General features: G+C 41.3%; 1 protein-coding gene across 4 annotated transcripts in view; it reads right to left on the bottom strand.

Annotated features, from left to right (window-relative positions):
• Window positions 1-19,418, bottom strand: part of rhbdd1 (rhomboid domain containing 1) — a 71,769-nt gene extending 52,351 nt beyond the window's left edge. For 3 of the 4 annotated variants that reach the window (XM_078564139.1, XM_078564141.1, XM_078564142.1), the window contains exons 1-3: window positions 19,356-19,418; window positions 3,648-4,177; window positions 1,102-1,234 (exon numbers count right to left, since the gene is read on the bottom strand). In XM_078564139.1, the coding sequence (XP_078420265.1) occupies window positions 1,102-1,234; window positions 3,648-4,080 (566 nt within the window). In that variant the 5' untranslated portion in view covers window positions 4,081-4,177; window positions 19,356-19,418. Of the gene's footprint in view, window positions 1-1,101; window positions 1,235-3,647; window positions 4,178-17,201; window positions 17,222-19,355 lie in introns of those variants that run through there. The other variant, XM_078564140.1, reaches the window with a different exon arrangement.
• Between the last annotated feature and the right edge of the window lie 239 nt (window positions 19,419-19,657).

Genomic DNA, 19,657 nt, shown 5'->3' with positions numbered 1-19,657 from the left:
CGCAAGTTCCCGCTGCCTATGCCCACCATCGGGAAACATTTTTTACAGTTCCCATGGGATTGTCTGCCCCTGCTTGCCCACCCATTACCTCACTTAATTTCTTTAAATTTTCCCATTTGATAACTTTTGTCCTTCATCTCTCGTCTTTTTTCAAAACTTATCACAGCTTTGTATGTCACTGTACACATCATTTACATCTTGCTGCATTCTTTCCACAGCACACACCTTTGCCAGTCCACAGAATAAGCTATAAATCTGTTTCCAAGCTGCAAAAGCCAATACAGACAACCATGTAAAGTCTGTAAGAGAGAATGGTCCTATTCTATTCCTCCCCTTCATCATGAATGAAATACTTGGACTCTTCTCATTATCTTCCCACAATGGCACTGTAGAGATCAGAAACCCACTGTGAGGAGTCAATAACAAAATGAATCTCCATGTGGGTTGAGATGCAATACGTTGTCGCCATACTCACCCTGCAAGCTTGTTCCATTTGCCACAGGGGCAATCATATTCTCACTGGCTGAAACTCAAGATCTTCCGGTATGCTGGCAAAACTTATTCTGTGGATTATCTGATCAACATTCAGCAAAAAAGTGCTCGGTGTTACTTTGTTTGAGTGAACTGCAGCCACATCAGCCATGTGGCACTTACAGGTTTGTTAGAAACCAGCAGCAGCAGAAAACAGGATTCCATGGTACAGATCATACAGATCAGCATCAATTTAACTTTTAATGAAATTGGAAAAAGCATCTAGGTGAAAACAACATTTTTGTATCCTTTGTTCCCCAAGGTCCTCAACTGTAATTTTTCTCAGAGCTCCTTTGCTTTTAAAGTTTAATGAACTCTGTTAGAGCCGCTTTTCCTATTTCAGTATTAAATGAATCCTGAGAAAAAGCACAATTTTTTTTATTCTGGCAATTATAATTACACCAACAACTTAGAGCTTCACGATAATTGCAAAAAAAATGACGTTTTCTCAGAAGAATTGGAGTAATTCTTTTGGGAGTTTTCTCAGAAGAATTGGAGTAATTCTTTTGGGAGTCAATGTAACATTTATTAAAAGTAATTCACTGTATCACAGATTATGTATTTACTTACCCTGGAGCAATCAAGTGAATTGCTATCAACTCAGCCCAACATGCATACTGACTCCGCATTGGGAAGCCCAACACGTAAGTGATGTCTCCAGGGTTGTAATAGTTGTTCACAACTTTCAGGGCAAATAAAACACCTGAAACAAAAAGAAAACGAACATACTCCAAATAAGCCACAATGCTTCCTTTTCAAGTCCACATACAACATGGTTATTTCATTGTTTCTGCAAATACATCAGTCATTTTTAAAAAGTTATCCAATCCCCGGATCCTGTGCCATATACAATTTTCAGGAAGGCAGGCCAGGCCAGTATTGCTCTGCCCGCATCTTGCCATAAGTGCATAAGGGCAGCCCAAAAATGGCTAAATTTCTGATTCCACTGACTCTTGGTTGATGGCCCCCGCTTAATGCCTCTGGGCAGCCAAGTTCAAATGGAGAAATGATTTCATGATAATTTCATAGGCACAACCTCTCACACCTAAACCATTCTGTTTCTATTAAAATGACATATCCAGTGTGAAAAACAAAGCAGTTTTCTTGTAGGAATTTTAAAACAGCACTCCTCTCTCTTCCCTTACAAATCCCATAAATAATCAAGTGGCAACTTATGCATCAATTGCCTTTCCCTGTGGGAGGTGGATTCTTTATCAGATATATCTCCTAATGGCATGTTGAAAGAAAGGGAGCTATTGTATGGAGGTTCAAGGCTCTAATCTGTCTCCTGGCATTTTAATGCAGTGATTTGGTGCAACTGTTGTGCTACAGCAGATGTAAACCTTTTACAGAAATAAAGTCTTGGAAATTTTCCTTACATGAGGGACCAAGAGCCAAAATACTGAACATTTCCTGTCAGAACTGAGTTTGAATCTGGAGCAGCCTGAAAGGATGAAAGTCTCTCTATGTTGGCTGTAAAAGTCCTATCTGGATTGAGCACAGCCAGTATCAACCAATTCCCTAATGAATGCAGAACCATAGTAGAAAACTGTGAATAATGGATAAATTGGCAAACTTATTTAGAGGGACTGAAGGTGGCTGATCTGGGAAGCTGAAAAATTCACAGGAACAGGAGTGAGCCATTCAGCCACTTAAGCCTGTTCCACCATTCAATTAGATTATGGTTGATCTGTGACTCAAACTCGTTTACCTGCCTCTGACTCATATCCATTATCCACTTACCTAACAAGAAAATATTGATTTCAGTTCAAGAAAGAGTTCCAGATTTCAACTGCACTTAATGCAGTTAATAGAGAAGTGCATCCTGGTTTCCAAGCTAAAAACTTTAAGATTATGTTCTCTTGCTCTGAATTCCTCATTATGGATAACATCCATATACACTCGCTTATTTACCATTTTAGTGACCTCCTCAGAAAATGAAACTAAGTTAGCCAAACATGGCTTATCCTTCACAAATCCATGCTGACCCTCTATGATCAGCTCAAATATGTCCAGGCCCTCAGGTACTCTGTGCCAAATGACAGATTCTATAGACTTCCTCATAACTAACGTTAGACCAACAGATCTGTAGTTACCCGGGATCCATCCCCCAACCTTCTAAAACAATGGAGAGATATTAGTAATTTTCCAATCCAATGTCATAATCCCTGAATCAAGAGAGTTTTGAAAGATTACAATGAAGGCATTTGCAATTTCCTCACCTACTTATTCCTGTGGTGGATACCACCAGGTTTAGAGATTTGTCTATCTTCAGTCTCATTATTTTCTCCCTTTTTTAAACTTAAAATAAATCCAATAAGTTCCTACACTTGATTTATTTTTAGTTTCCCTTGTACCACCAATATTTTGGCTCTTCCTCTGCTATGAAGATGGATACAAAGTACTCATTTGACAAATCTGACATTTCCTTATTTTTGATTACAGCATCTGTTTTTAATGGGACCACATTTTCCTTACCCATTCTTTTAACATACTTATAAAAACTTTTATTCTTATTCTTGATTTCTACCGCAAGTTTTTTCCTCCCTATTCTTAAATACTTCTGTTGTATCCTTTTGTTGTTTTTATAGCTCTCTGCTAGATTTCCACTCTTCTTTGCATTTATACATACCTTTTTTATTAGCTTTAGACTGCATATTACCTCAAATGTTGACCATGACTACCTAACTACACAAGTGGAGCTTTTGGCTTTTAGGGGTATGTACTGCTCTTGTGTTGAACCAAATACTTCTTTGTCTGTAGGTTTACTCATTAATAATTTAGCTCAATTTATCCCTCATTCTTTCAAAGTCAGCCATAAGTTTGAAACCTTGGTTTGTGATGGTCCCTACTCCCTCTCAAACTTAAATGTCAAATATTATCATGTTAAAGTTACCTGTCACAAGATATTTACCTATCATCAAGGCTGGTAAGTAGTTAAAACTTGTAACTCAATACTAAATGTAATAAATTCAGTCAAATGAAATTGAGAATTTGGCATACCTGATTAGACAGGGGTAGGATAAGTTTTACTTTGTGTGAAAAGGTGAGTGGCTAAAGTTTTGCTACACTCATCCTGATGAGCATAAAATTCAGCAAGAAGTGCACTTCCTTACCTGAGAAACCAACTGCACATTGCAATTTATATGAGTGATCCTTCATTAATTCTACTAGGAGCATCTCCAGTGCTAAGTAGACGACTCCAGTCATTAAAGAGAACACAGACAAAATGTAGGCAAACCACCTGGTGCCGATCCTTTGCTCCAATCTGATCCCTTTGTATAGCATAGACACCATGTTGAAATATAAGTGCCAGTCATCAGCATGGTGAAATGGTGAATAAAAAAGACGACTCCAATCTCGTCTGTCCCAGGTTTCATGCACACTGGTGCAAACATTCAATAATGGCTTAATTGGTGATAAGAAAAGATAGATATTCAGCGCCATTGTTATCAGCGTAGCAGGTGGAATATTATCAAATCCCACTTGAATTATCTGGCTTAGTAACAGAAAAAGTCCCAAGTTCACTCCTCGCCGTCTGGAATACATGACTCCCACTGTCAATGGATAAGCAGTGGAGACGGTTCTTTGGATTAGTTAATATTGTATTCAGCAATGAAGTTAGCTGCAGAGCTGTGACTTTTACCTGAAATTACAATAACACACACTTGGAGTTATGCAGCACAAGTATTACCAGCATTTTTACTTTTGAATGAAAAAAATAATGAACACAAGAAAGTTCAACTTAACAACATGTTGGTAAAAAGCAAATGCTGTTCTGCTCAATTGTTTTGGTGTCATCGTCTACCCAGTTCAACCATACCCACTATGTAAATGACAACAAATTTTCCATACTGTTCACAGAATCACAGCGTGCAGAAGAGGCCCTTCGGCCCATCGAGTCTGCACCAACACTTGAGAAACACCTGACCTAACTACCTAATCCCATTTACCAACACTTGGCCCATAGCCTTGAATGTTATGACGTTGGCTAACTAAGTCTAGCTTTATTGTGTCACACTAAAGTTAAATTCTTATCGATACAAATTTTCACTTAATTGTGGTGGGAAGTTCATTGTTTGAAATCAAAAAAAAATTGCACTAAGGTTTTAAATCGTAAGGAGCAACTACAGTTAGGCGCGTTCAAAATACTTGGAAGGCATGGCAAAAGACTTTTATAATCAACAGGTACAGTGGAAAAAGTACAATAGAACCAGATGTACAGGCAATGCAGGGGTCTTAACACTGTATAATTAAACTAATTGACATTGTGACCAATGCCTAGCAATTTAAAATACATGCACCCAAATATCCATCAAGACCAAGAATGTCCTCCTCCTGGTCGGGTATCAGGAAAAGATTATCTTTATCCTAGAGTCAGTTAGAAGGAATAATCTACCGTAATGGTAAAAGCATGGTGAAAGGGGAAGAAGGTGGCAAAGTGTTAAAGTCAGTGGACTAGTAATCCAGAGGGCCAGGCTAATGCTCTGGGGACAAGGGTTCAAATCCCAACATGGCAGCTGGTGGAATTTAATTTCAATTATTAATATGGAATTGAAGAGCCAGTCTCGGTAATGGTGACCATGAAACTTTTCTCGACTGTCATAAAAAACCCATCTGGTTCACTAGTGTCCTTTAGGGAAGGAAATCTGCCACGCTTACCAAGTCTGGCCTACATGTGACTCCAGACTCACAGCAATGTGATTGCCTCTTCAATGGCCTTCTGAAAAGAAGTGGCAAGCCATTCGGTTCAAGGGCAATTAGGGATGGGCAACAAATGCTGGCCTTGCCAGCGCACCCACATCCCATGAAAGAATACATTTTTAAAATAGTTTCACCACTGTCCAGGTATTTGCCGCCCACTTTTATTTGAAGCCAGAAAAAGGACTCCTTTAGTCATTCTGCAGCAGAAAATGGCCTTAATGCTACAGAGATGGGACCAAAGGTTAAGAGCCAGTGGACTCCCAGATATTTTTTCAATATCTGATGCAGAGAAATAACAGCATTCAAGGTACTTCTTTATATTAAAAACTAGAAATAGGATTGGTCACCATTGAGCTCTTCAAAGGTATGGAAGTCAAATCAATGATCTATAACCTTTTTCTGACCCAGCTAGATGACCATACAAGTCATCTTATTAATAGGGAGGTCATTTATATAAGTTAAATAAACCCAGGGATATTTGTGTGCAACAGGAGGAAAGCAGAAGTTCACACCACATCTCAAGCAAATATTCATAACTAATAAGCACAGCGTATTCCATTTGAAAAATGAACACAAATTCTCAAAAGAATTAACAGCATGTTAATTGTTCCACTCTTGACATATTTACTGTGGACTTCAGCCATAATCAGCAATGACAAAGTATGGTTGTTTAACTCTTATGCTTTCTGCATTTACTTTTAATTTTGGTTCTTGATACAAATTCAAGGCTCTCTGCATATTATTATAGATATTTGAAGAGGTGAAACCTGGGGGGAAAAAAATCAGAGACCAAGAAAACTACAGCTCTGAAGATTGTGAGGAGGAATGGCCTTTGATGCAAAGTCTTTTAAAAAAAAATGATCCAAGCACTTACTGGACGTCAAAAATGCCCGAGGAAGTGGTAGAACCACTACAGACATGGAGCATTCTGTGCTCCCACCCACTCTGTTATCATGAACCTTTATACAAAAGACAGAAGCAGAATGGAAGTCTCCTCCAGCTCCTTTGTTTTTTAAAAAAGAGGTCTAAAACAACACTCTTAAATTGAGCCAGAGGGTGATGTACAAGTCTTAAAACAAATTATATCAAATTAATGTTGATATATACATGGCTGGATTTTCATTCTATGAAGATGGCAGGTTTTGTAGGCAGGCGTGCTGGCAATTTTGCTACAGGCCAGCATGCCTGTCTGCCAGCATGCTCCCACCTCTAACCTATTTTCAGTGAGACCACTTCTGGGGATGAGGGGTGCAGTCATTAGGGCCAGTTAAAATGCTTATCGAGGGGACAAATGTCACACACTGAAATGGACCCCCAGCTGAGGCAGAAGCCCAGAAGATGGATGGTGCTGGTTTCACAGCAGCAGGTCGGGTGGGGTGGGATGGGGGGAGTGGGGCAGTGATGCTTCTTTTAATTCTGGGGTTGTCAACCCTCTAAGGTTGACCTGGAGTCTTCAGGAATTGAAGATCAATCTCCAGGACACTGCTGTGTGCAACCCTGGAGAAAAATCCTCATGACAGTAAAAAAAAGATTTTTTAAATCATTTTCTTTGAACAGTTCTCTTTACTAGATATAAAAAATATATTGAAAATGGGGAAAAAAAGGCCGTTTGGCTGACAGTCCGGCATCATAGAATTGAGTATTGAGTCTTTTTGCTTTCCAATTGGCTTAGGAAGACAGTGTCACAACGATGGATGTATTGGCCGGCTAATAGCTGGAGTGCGGGGACAAGTCATCTGATGAAACCTCTGGGAATACATTTAAACATAGTTGTCAACCCTAATTCTACCTCCCCCTACCACCCCACTTCACCACCCCACCCCACCGGCAACACGGGTACCTGAGGACCACAGCTGCGGCTGCAGGTCATCCTGAGAAGGGAATCCTCTTCACAATGATGGTCCAGCAGCTGTAGCTACATTTTATTTTTAAACTTTCTAAAATTTTCAGAAGGTGCCTTCATCTTGAGGCACCCTCTCTCCTCTCATCAGCAGCACCCACCCACCTAAGGGAAGGTGCTGGCTGCTCATAACCTCAAATACTCCCATAGGCCCTCACTGCTGTGGAGCCTCTCTACTGTCCTTAATTGGTCAGGGCTCCTGAAAGCGGCCTCTTAATAGGCTGCTTCCTCCAAAATCTCCCTCAAGGTCCTGCTGCTGATATTTCTGAGTTCCCGATCTACATTTCAACCTGACAGTGGAATTTGGGCTAAGGAGCAACAGTTCTTCCTATAGTCTCTCAATGTCTAGGAAGATTAAAAATCTGCGGACACATGCCAAAAATTCCAAGACTTAATAGAAATCCTGAACATTACCTTCCCTGAGAAATTTCTTTCAGAATGGTGAGAGTGCAGCTTTGAGTGCATGTGATGAACGACCAAGAAGATCTTTCATTCATTCAGATATTCTGTTGCACATTAAATATCTAGGCAGCCACACAGGGGTATTCAGGATATGATACAAATAAATGAGGTAAAATTGCAATTCATTATAAAACAAGGGGAAAATTACCAGAGCCCTACTTAGTGTGGACATCAAAAAAGTTGTGATGTAAGGCAATCTTAGCATTATGTCTGTGATTAACTGCTGATGCAAAGACTGTTGTTGGCTAAGGATCTGAAATTGCATTATCGGGAGAATTCTCCCCCTGTCGAGGAAGGAAACTGTGCGGGGGCGGGCACTGACCCGATTGGCGCCCCCGATTGGGTCCATGCCACCATTTTACATGGACAGGCCAATTAAGGCCCACCCAGCATGACGTGCACCCTGAAGAGCTGAGCACTCCCTGTGCGGGCGGGGTGGGGTTCCCTGAGTCGGAGCCTGCGCTCTTTAGCGCATGTGCGTGAAAGAGCGCAGAAATCTCCGAGGCACAGAGCTGCCTCAGAGAGATTAGTTTAAGTTCCCAAAATTTTAATAAAGAAAAGAATAAATTTAAGACATGTCTCCTCATGTGACAGTGTCACATGAGCTGGGACATGTTAATGAACATTAATGAAAAAATTTATTGAATTAATAAACCCTTCATGAAACCTCATCCCGCCCATGGATGAGGTTCCATGAAAAACGCGAAGGCCGCCTGGGTTCTTCAACTGCCCGTCAACCTTAAGGTGGGACGGGCACTCAGTTTATTAGTTTAATTGATATTTAAATGGCCTTAATAGGGCTTTGACAATTCGGCGGGTGCGTAGCCGACTTGGCTGCGCGCCTGCCAAACTGAAAATCTAAATGACGCGCGGTGACGTCAGGATGCACACCTGACATCAGGATGCACGCCTGACGTCACTGCACGTCATTTTATGCCTCGGCGAGCGGGCCCCGCCCCCGCTCGCCGAGCCAAAGATTCAGGCCTATGAGAAACTAGCTAACAATTGCTTATCCAAAAGATTTGTCTGAAATTTCCCTCTCTGCTATTGGATGCATCAGTCCTACTGAAATAAATAGGTTAACATCTGTGTAAATAACAGGAATTGGAATTTCAGATTTCCTTAAGCATTGTACATTAATATCCCATAATCTAATTTCAGGACTAAGAGTTTTAAATGCGTTCTTTTTCTGAAAAAAAAATCATCCTAAAATGCATTAATTTCTTTCCCTTATTACTGCCAAGGTATTTTATTCAGGTATTCATTAGTCTCTGAGCCGTGGGTTTATATCCTAGCCTGTAAATCATTCCAAGGTATTCAACATCCCATTCTGAAGTTAATGTCTTTGAGATTTGTAACACTGAAGTACTGCAAAAATGTAATCCTGCTTCCATACTGCCTTATGTTCACATATTCACAAATAAGTCAAAATAGAATTGCTCCAATGATCCAAACAAAGCTCTGAGATAATGCAACAATAACTTCTTCAGGATTCCAGCCATGAACTGACAGAAGATCTTTTGTTAAAAAACCATTAGTAAAGGACAGGATTATGACAAGAATACATTTGGATATTGTTACAGTAAAGGATAAACAGATGTTTTAAAATGAGGAATGTTAGATCATTATTTGAACAAAGCTCCCTTTTGAGAAAAAAAAATGACAGGCAACCTGCTTGCAGTTCATGGAATGCAATTCCTCCTTAAAATGGATGTTTTGAGAAGCTGTCTGAAGTTATCCCTGTTTTGGTCAGCATGCCTTGATTAAATAACAGACCAAAGACACTGGGTGAATTGTTCATTTTCTGCAAGAGACTTCCCAAGTCCTGCTGCCACCCCCAAATGTACAAATATTAAGAATACCCTTCAGGCAAACTAGCTGTGTTGACTGAGCCTGCCACGTGCCTGCATATTTGTTCACCGACTCAAAAATAAATTGAAGTTGGAAAAAAAGAGAGTTCCATGAATAATCGTTGTATTTGTTTTGAGTGCTGTGCATAAGTGATTTGTGTTAGCATTTAAACCATTTCAGAAATGTGCTTTCTGCATATTCACCCTAGTCTTGGATATCTGAAATAGTTGCCCAGTGTGAAATCTGCCCAGTTTGTCTATTACTGCCTACATATATTGTACATTTTCCAAGATAATTGTCATCCTTCCCCAGGTCAGTTTTAGACAGGCTGCTTGAAACTTTTGCTTCCAGACGTTATGAGAGAATTAATTTACGCAGGTTTTACAAAATAACAATTGGGGTATAATTTCTAATATTTTAAAATGGAATTTCTTTAAAATATTGATCCTAAGATTCTTACACGTTCACTCCAAGACCAGAAGTTTGGCAGGGTAGAACTTTTGCTGCACCATGATCTTTCTATAAATCAAAGGAACCTGATGTCCATGATACAGGGTTACTGAGCATCCACCTAGCTTCCGTATTAGCATAAAATGGACATATCAGGACGTTTTCTTAGCATTACATTCCAAAACAGAGACTGCCTAAAAAGATTTTCTTCATCAGTCTTCTTGGCCAGAATCTTCATCAGTCTTCTTGGCCATAAATAAGAATGATGTTCAGAAGGTTAAAGTATAAACTACTAAAGGAACAGATTCCAAGGAAGAGATTTAAGGCAGCACCCTTGCAGGTGACAAGAGGCAGAACCTGTCACTTAACATAAAGTATCACATTCAGATGCTGTGTTGAGACTCAAGATCAAATGTCTCACAAGAGCAACTAGTCATGCGAATTTCTGTAAACAAGTGATATACAAAAGACCAGCCTCATCATCACCTAGTCACAGCGAAAGAAGAATATACATAAGCTATTGTAAAGAAAAATCAAAAGCTTTTCTGCTTAAAACATTATAGAAAAGTAAAGAGCACTTTCTAACACTGTCAAATGGGCAAGAAGAATCCACTCCAATTTGTTTGGTCAGCCAGATTTCTGAAATGCAGAGAACCTCCCATTACCAAGCTTAAAACAGTCTCCAAACTAAACTACTGAAAAACTGACACCGGTATAGTTTCCATTTGATCAACATGGAGTACATTATCACTTCATAATGACATCACACCCACCCACCTTTCCTGACCCTATACCCGACTCCAGAGAGCTTAGTTGCATATTGGCAAACATTTCTGTGCCACAACTTTTGTGTGATTCTTAGGTTCTATCAAGGCAAAGTAAATTTACCCATCACCAAAAAATAGTGCACATGGATCTATGAACATACGAATTACAAGCAGGAGTAGACCACTCGGCTCCTCGAGCCTGTTCCACCATTCAATAAGATCATGGCTGATGTGATTGTAACTAACCTCACCCTGATAACCTTTCACCCCCTTGTTTATCAAGAATTGGTCTACCTCCGCCTTAAAAATATTCAGGCTCTGCTTCCACTGCCTTTTGAGGAAGGGAGTTCCAAAGACTCACTACCCTCAGAGAAAAAAATTCTCCTCATCTCTGTCTTAAATGGATGGCCCCGTATTTTTAAACAGTGACCATTAGCTCTAGATACTCACACGAGAAACATCCTCTCCACATCCACCCTGTCAAGATCCCTCAGGACCTTAAAGGTTTCAATCAAGTCGTCCCTTACTCTTCTAAACTCCAGCAGATACAAACCTGGCCTGTCCAACCTTTCCTCATAAGACAATCTGCTCATTCCTGGTATTATTCTACTAAATCTTCTCTGAAATGCTTCTAAAGAATTTACATCCTTCCTTAAATAAGGAGGCCAATACTGTACGCAGTACTCCACATAGGGTCTCTCGTGTGCAACAGAAGCATAACCTCCCTACTTTTATATTCAATTCCACTCGCAATAAGAGATAACATTCTATTAGCTTTCCTAATTACTTGCTGTACCTGCACACTAGCCTTGTGATTCATGCACTAGGACACCCAGGTCCTTCTGAATCTCAGTTCCACAATCTCTCATCATTTAAATAATATGCTTATTTTTGCCCAATCTTTGCCCACTCACTTAACCCAATTATCTCCCTTTGTAACCTCCTTATATCCTCTTCACAACTCACTTTCTTACCTACCTTTGTGTCATCAGCAAATTTAGCAACCATGCCTTTGGGTCCCTTCATCCAAGTCATTTATATAAATTGTAAAAAGTTGAGGCCTCAACACTGATCCCTGTGGCACACCACTCATTACATCTTACCAACCAGAAAAAGACCCATTTATGCCTACTTTCTGTTTCCTGTTAGCGAGCCAATCTTCTAACCAAGACAATATGTTACCCTTACACCATGAGCTTTTATTTTCCGCAATAAATTTGATATGGCACCTTATCAAATGCCTTCTGAAAACATAAATAGGTTATACATCCACCGGTCCTTCTTTATTCACAGTACATGTGACTCTTTCAAAGAACTCCAATAAATTAGTTAAACATGATTTCCCTCTCACAAGACCATGTTGACTCTGCCTGATTGCCTTGAATTTTTCTAAGTGCCCTGCCATAACATCTTTAATAGTAGCTTCTAACATTTCCCCTAAAACAGGTGTTAAGCTGACTGGTCTATAATCTCCTCCTTTCTCTCTCCCTCACTTTTTGAATAAAGGAGTTATAGTCACTATTTTTCAATCTAATGGAACCTTCCCCATATCTAGGGAATTTTGGAAAATTAAAACCAAGGCATCAAAATGTTAGAAGCTGTTATTAAAGAAGCTGTGGCAGGGCACTTGGATAAGTTCAAGGTAGAGTCAACATGGTTCGGTGAAAGAGAAATCATATTTAACCAATTAGGAGCTCTTTGAGGAAGTAACATGTGCTGTGGATGAAGGGGAACTAGTGGATGTAGTGTACTTAGATTTCCAGAAGGTATTTGATAAAGTGTCACATCAAAGGTTATTGCGGAAAATAAAAGCTCATGATAACATATTGGCATGGATAGAAGATTGGCTGGCTAACAGGAAGCAGAAAGTAGGCAAAAATGGGTCTTTTTCAGGTTGAAAAGATGTAACGTGTGGTGTGCCACAGGGATCAGTGCTGGGACCGCAACTGTTTACAATTTATATAAATGACTTGGATGAATGGATGGATGGGATGATTGCCAAAATTGCTGATGACAAAGATAGGTAGGAAAGTAAGTTGTGAAGAGGACAAAAGGGGACTACAAAAAGATATAGATAGGTTAAGTGAGTGGGCAAAAATCTAGCAAATGGAGTATGATGTGGGAAAATGTGATATTGTCCATTTTGGCAGGAAGAATAAAAGAGAAGCATATTATCTAAATGGTGAGAGACTGCAGAGCTCTGAAATGCAGAGGGATCTGGGTGTCATAGTGGATGAATTGCAAAAGGCTAGTGTGCAGGTACGGCAAATAATTAGGAAAGCTAATAGAATGTTATCATTTATTGTGAGGGGAATTGAATGCAAAAATAGGGAGGTTATGCTTCAGATAAACAGAGCACAAGTGATAAAAACAAAAAGCTAAAAGCTACTGCGGATGCTGGAAATCCAAAACAAAAACAGAATTACCTGGAAAAACTCAGCAAGTCTGGCAGCATCGGCGGAGAAGAAATCAGTTAACGTTTCATGGCCCTTCGGCAGAACTGGAGCATAGTTAGAAGAAGGGAGAAATATAAATTGGTTTAAGGTGGGTGGGGGGGGGTGGAGAAGAGACACATTGAGGGTGTGATGTGATGATTGTGGAGATGAGCCGATAATCAAAAGATGTCACAGACAAAAGGGTCAAAGAGGTGTTGAGGGTGGTGGTCTTTGTCTGAGAAAGTGCTAATTAAGAATGGAAGACAGGATATTCAAAGTACAGCTCTAGTGGGGGTGGGGTGGAAAGACTAAAGGTTTTAGTTTTAGATTTAAAAATAATGGAAATAGGTGGGGAAAGAAGAATCTATATAAATTATTGAAAAAAAAAGCGGGGGGGGGGGGAAGGGGAAAGAAACGAGGTGGGGATGGGGGGAGGGGGAGTTTAAGATCTAAAGTTGTTGAATTCAATATTCAGCCCGGAAGGCTGTAAAGTGCCTAGTCGGAAGATGAGGTGCTGTTCCTCCAGTTTGCGTTGGGCTTCACTGGAACACTTTGTTCCAGTGAAGCCCAACGCAAACTGGAGGAACAGCACCTCATCTTCCGACGGTTCCAGTGAAGCCCAACGCAAATTGGAGGAACAGCACCTCATCTTCCGACTGTTCCAGTGAAGCCCAACGCAAACTGGAGGAACAGCACCTCATCTTCCGACTAGGCGTTCCAGTGAAGCCCAACGCAAACTGGAGGAACAGCACCTCATCTTCCGACTAGGCACTTTACAGCCCTCCGGGTTGAATATTGAATTCAACAACTTTAGATCTTAAACTCCCCCTCCCCCCATCCCCACCCCGTTTCTTTCCCCTTCCCCCCCCCCCCGCTTTTTTTTCAATAATTTATATAGATTCTTCTTTCCCCACCTATTTCCATTATTTTTAAATCTAAAACTAAAACCTTTAGTCTTTCCACCCCACCCCCACTAGAGCTGTACTTTGAATATCCTGTCTTCCATTCTTAATTAGCACTTTTCTCAGACAAAGACCACCACCTTCAACACCTCTTTGACCCTTTTGTCTGTGACATCTTTTGATTATCTGCTCATCTCCACAATCATCACACCACACCCTCAATGTGTCTCTTCCCCCCCCCCCACCTTAAACCAATTTATATTTCTCCCTTCTTCTAACTATGCTCCAGTTCTGCCGAAGGGCCATGAAGGCTCGAAACGTTAACTGATTTCTTCTCCGCCGATGCTGCCAGACTTGCTGAGTTTTTCCAGGTAATTCTGTTTTTGTAGAGCACAAGTGAGACCGCATCTGGAGTACTGTATACAGTATTGGTCACCATATTTAAGGAAGGATGTAAATGCGTTGGAAACAGTTCAGAGAAGGTTTACCAGACTAATATCTGGAAAGCACGGGTTGCCTTATGAGGAAAGGCTAGACAGGCTAAGCTTGTATCATTTGGTGTTTAGAAGAATATGAGGCGATTTGATTGAAACATATAAGATCCTGAGAGGTCTTGACAGGGTGGATGTAGAGAGGATGTTTCCTCTTGAATCTAGAACTAGGGGTCACTGTTTAATAATAAGGGGTCGTAAAATGGAGATGAGGTGAAATTTCTCCTCTCAGAGGGTCTAGAGTCTTTGGGACTCTCATCCTGAGAAAGCGGTGGAAGCAGAGTTTTTGAATATTTTTAAGGCAGAGGTGGATAGATTCTTGATAAGCAAGGGGGTGACAGGTTATCGGGGGTAGGTGGGGTGCAGATTAGAGGTCACTACCAGATCAGCTATGATCTTATTAAATGGCAGATCAGGCTCAAGGGGCTGAATGGCCTACTCCTGCTCCTTGTTCATATGTAACTATCTCACTGAGGATGAAATCCATCAGGACCCAGGGACTTGTCAGCCGCAGATCCAACAATTTGCTACCACTTCCCTGGTGATTGTAATTTTCCTGAATTCCTCATTGACAGGTAATTGCCAGGAACTTGTAGGTGATGGTGTTGCCATGCAACTGCTGCTATTATCCTTTTAGGTGGTAGAGGCTGCAGGTTTAGAAGGTGCTGTCGAAGGAGCTGCAATAATTTTGTATATGGTATGCACTGCTGCCTGTGTGCACCCTTGGTGAATGGGGTGCTGACCAAGCGAGTTGCTGGAGTCAGTGTTGGTGGAGCTCGTCACCCTAGTAAGGAGGGAGTAATCCATCACAGTCCTGAGTTTTGCCTTAAAAACTTTAAGTTTTAAAAGTCTTTAAAATAATTGAACTCCCATTCAACAGGGAGAGGAGAATTTGTTTCTCTCAGAGGATCAATTGCCTGTGGAATTCTCTTCCCCAGAAAGTAGTGGAGGCAAGATCATTGAATATTTTTAAGGCTAAGTTAGATTGACTCCCTTGTCAATCAATAATCTAAGGGTGTTGGGGGTAGACAGGAAAGTAGAGTTGAGGCCACATTCTGATCGGCCATGATCTTATCAAATGACGGAGGAGGCTCGAGAGCCAAATGGCCTACTCCTGCACCTAATCCGTGTGTATTAATGCTTGGAAAATGGTGGAAAGGCTTTGAGGAGTCAGATGGTGATCGACTCCAGCAGAATTCCCAGCCTCTGACCTGTTCGTATTTTGGCATGTCCAGTCAAACGTTTCTAGTCAATGGTAATGTTGGTAGTGGGGTATTTAACAATGGTAGTGCCATTGAATGCCAAGGGAGGTGGTTAGATTCTCTCTTGTTGGAAATAGTCTTTTCCTGATACTTGTGTGGCGGGAATGTTACCTGCCAGTTTGTGGAGGTAGAAAATCAACTACAATCTTACTGAATGGCTGAGCAGGCTAGTGGGGCATTATGACTTAGCGATGCTCCTATGTCTTAAATAAAAGCAAAATACTGCGGATGCTGGAAATCTGAAACAAAAACAAAAATAGCTGGAAAAACTCAGCAGGTCTGACAGCATCTGCGGAGAGGAACACAGTTAACATTTTGAGACCGTATGACTTTTCATCAGAACTAAGGAAAAGTAGAAATGAGATGAAATATAAGCTGGTTGAGGGGGGTGGGACAGGTAGAGCTGGATAGTGATAGGTGGAGGCAAAGGAGAGATTGCCAAAGATGTCATAGACAAAAGGACAAAGGGGTGTTGACGGTGGTGATATTAGCTACAGAATGTGCTAATGGTGACATTAAGGGTAGAAAATTATTTCTATTATTTTTAAATGTATTTCCATTTATTGTTTTATCTCCACCATTTAGCCCATTTCAATCCCTTTCCCCTACCCCACCCCCACTAGGGCTATCTGTCACTTGCACATCCTGCTTTCTACCCTTAATGTCACCATTAGCACATTCTATAGCTAATATCACCACCGTCAACACCCCTTTGTCCTTTTGTCTATGACATCTTTGGCAATCTCTCCTTTGCCTCCACCTATCACTGGCCCTCTATCCAGCTCTACCTGTCCCACCCCCCTCAACCAGCTTATATTTCATCTCATTTCTACTTTTCCTCAGTTCTGATGAAGAGTCATATGGACTCGAAATGTTAACTGTGTTCCTCTCCGCAGATGCTGTCAGACCTGCTGAGTTTTTCCAGCTATTTTTGCTCCTATGTCTTATGCTGTTCTAATTCTATCTAGCAGTACAAAGACTGCAGTGGTATAAGGCAGTGGTTCACTATAACCTGCTCAAGAATAGCAAAGGGTAGGCAACGAATGCTGCCAATGACCACATTCCTGAATTAATATATAATATATATATATTTATGTATATGTTTTTAAAAGGCATTGAGTCCTAGATACATGCAGATGTGTTTCCATCCCTGATCTCCAGGTATAATCTTGCAGTGACTGTTGCCCAAGACTCACTAATCCTGGAGCATGGAGCCCCACAGAACAGATGGGCCGCTGGAAAAGCAATACAAATAATTTCCATAATTTGCCAATAATTCTGAATGACTATTTAAAATACATGCAAAACATTTGTATTTCTCCAGTTTCAGCCCTTTACTGCCTTTTTATTTCAAAAATATGCAAGCTTTGATCATGCAACATGTTGCAGCTGCTCTGAGAGCAAAGAATTGTATTAAAGCAGTCCAACCAATGGATCAAAACTCACATTTCTGGGAAAAAGAAAACTGCTACTCCTGGTCTCAAAAATACCTTTAATTACAAGAAAAGGACAGTTATTTGTACCTGGTCTGACTTACAATTCTAAAACGGTAAAATTCCTCTTAAAATTAGCAATGCCTGGTTTTATTAATTATTTCCCTTGTTCTCAAGTCCCTTATTAGCCTCTCCCCCATCTCTGTAATCTTCTCCAGGCCCTACTACCACCAACACCCCCGCACCGCACCACCCCCAGTCACTAATCTATGCATTGTTCCAATTTTGGCCTTTTGTATATCCCAAATTGCCTTAGTCCACCATTGCCAGCTGTACCTTCAGCTGCCCAACGTTTGTATTCACTCCACATGCCTCCTTTAATATGCTCCTTAAAATTTACTTCTGTGGCCAGCTTTTGGTCACTGTCCAAATAACGCTGTGTTCCTTCCACGTGAAGTTTTGTTTGGTAACACTCCAGTGAAACACCTGGTGATATTCTGCTTCATTAAAAGGTGCTATATAAATATATGTTGTTGTTACTAGGAATCTACCTGTTTCCTTCAGAATTAATGACCCCCTCTAGTGAAAGTGTGGCTTTGAATTTTTTTTAGATCATGATTAAAGAATACAACAGGCATCTTCCCATTTTGAGAGGAATGCCTCTCAGCTGCTTTCATTCCATTCCTCCCAAGTTGTTATTCTCACTTTTGCTCTTTGAATCTTTAGTCATTCCCTTTTTATTCATTCCTTCTTCCTAACCGTGGGCATAGCTTTAAAAATGAAAACTTCCGCAACAGCAAAAAAAAGTTTGCACCTCTACTGAACACTTACTTTTCTTCAAAATTGTTTTAGCTGTGTAGGCGTTCCAATTATTTACACTCATCTTGTGGCCCCCTGGGTTAATGGCATAGGTTATTTGCTGAGCTCTCTACCCCAGTGCCACTTTAAACTCAAGGTAGCAGGATTTCTGTATTAATCGTGAGTAACCATGGGCCTATATTCTCCGGAGCTTAGCAGAATGAGCGGTGATCTCACTGAAACATACACGTTTCTGAAGCGGCTTGACAGGGTAGACAGACACAGAGGTTAAAAACAAAAAAACTGCGGATGCTGGAAATCCAAAACAAAAACAGAATTACCTGGAAAAAACTCAGCAGGTCTGGCAGCATCGGCGGAGAAGAAAAAAGTTGACGTTTCGAGTCCTCATGACCCTTCAACAGAACTGAAGGGTCGTGAGGACTCGAAACGTCAACTTTTTTCTTCTCCGCCGATGCTGCCAGACACAGAGGTTGGCTGGGGAAATCAAGAATGGGGGGGTGTGCGGGAGGTACACAGTGTCAGGATGAGGGGTCAATCAATTAGCACTGAGATGAGGAGAACATTCTTCACCCAAAGGGTTGGGAATCTTTGGAATTCTCTACCTCACATGAGTGTAGGTGGACCATCATTGAATATATTTAAGGCTGAAGAGTCATAGGGACTCGAAACGTTAATGGTGCTCCTCTCCGCAGATGCTGCCAGACCTGCTGAGCTTTTCCCAGGTATTTTTATTTTAGTTTTGGATTTCCAGCATCCGCAGTTTTTTTGCTTTTATATTTAAGGCTGAGATGGACTGAATTTTGGTCTCAGGGAAACGAGGCATATGGGGGGGTGGGCAGATAAGTGGCATTGAGGCAGATCGGCCACGGCCCTTTCGAATGGTGGAACAAGGTCAAGAGGCTGTATGGACTACTCCTGCTCCTATTCCTTATGTTCTTAACAGCAATCTCTGGGCACTGGTGTAGGTCCACATCGATTAAAGGGTCACAGAGCTACACCGCAGTTTTAACATGCACATTTGCGAGGTCACATACAAACCAGGCGCAGTTTACATCCAGTGGGAATGTTAAAAGAAGGTAGACATGATCTGGGGACTAAAGTTTCCCCCTTTTTAGCGTGTTATATTTAATGAAGAAGTCGCAATTTCGAAGCGAAACTGAACATGGTTAATGCGCAGCACGGAAACGGGCCGTTCGCCCCAAATGTTTTAAGGTCAGTGGCGCGATAAGAAAACCACGAAAGCGGAGGTGATTACTCCTCGCCCGATTTTAACCCGCCCCCTCTTCTCCACGTCCGCGGCCCGCCCGGCACCCGCTCGGCCGTTATCGTTTGAAAATACCGTACTCACTGTGACGTCAGAGGGAGCCCAACCGTCAGTCCGACTGCGTCCGACCAATAACTATCCCCCTCCACCCCCAACCTCCCGCGGCCGCGACGAAAGGTTCCGCGTGAGACTGAGCTCGAGCTGACGCACCGGGGCCCTCTTTATTTCCCATCGTTGCCCTGTCAGGGAGAGCCACGTCAGGTATAAGGCAAAATTAACAAACTTCTTTCGGTGCGAGGAGAAATTGCGTCAGCTAAGATCGGGTAGGTGGGGTGGGATGTTTGGGAAATGGTTTCAAGCTCCATTCAGGAATTGCATCATCATGT

Source organism: Cetorhinus maximus, chromosome 19 (assembly GCF_964194155.1).
Source record: "Cetorhinus maximus chromosome 19, sCetMax3.hap1.1, whole genome shotgun sequence".
Classification (NCBI taxonomy): domain Eukaryota; kingdom Metazoa; phylum Chordata; class Chondrichthyes; order Lamniformes; family Cetorhinidae; genus Cetorhinus; species Cetorhinus maximus.
Note: the sequence above shows the minus strand (reverse complement) of the source record. Positions and strands in the feature narration are given on the sequence as shown.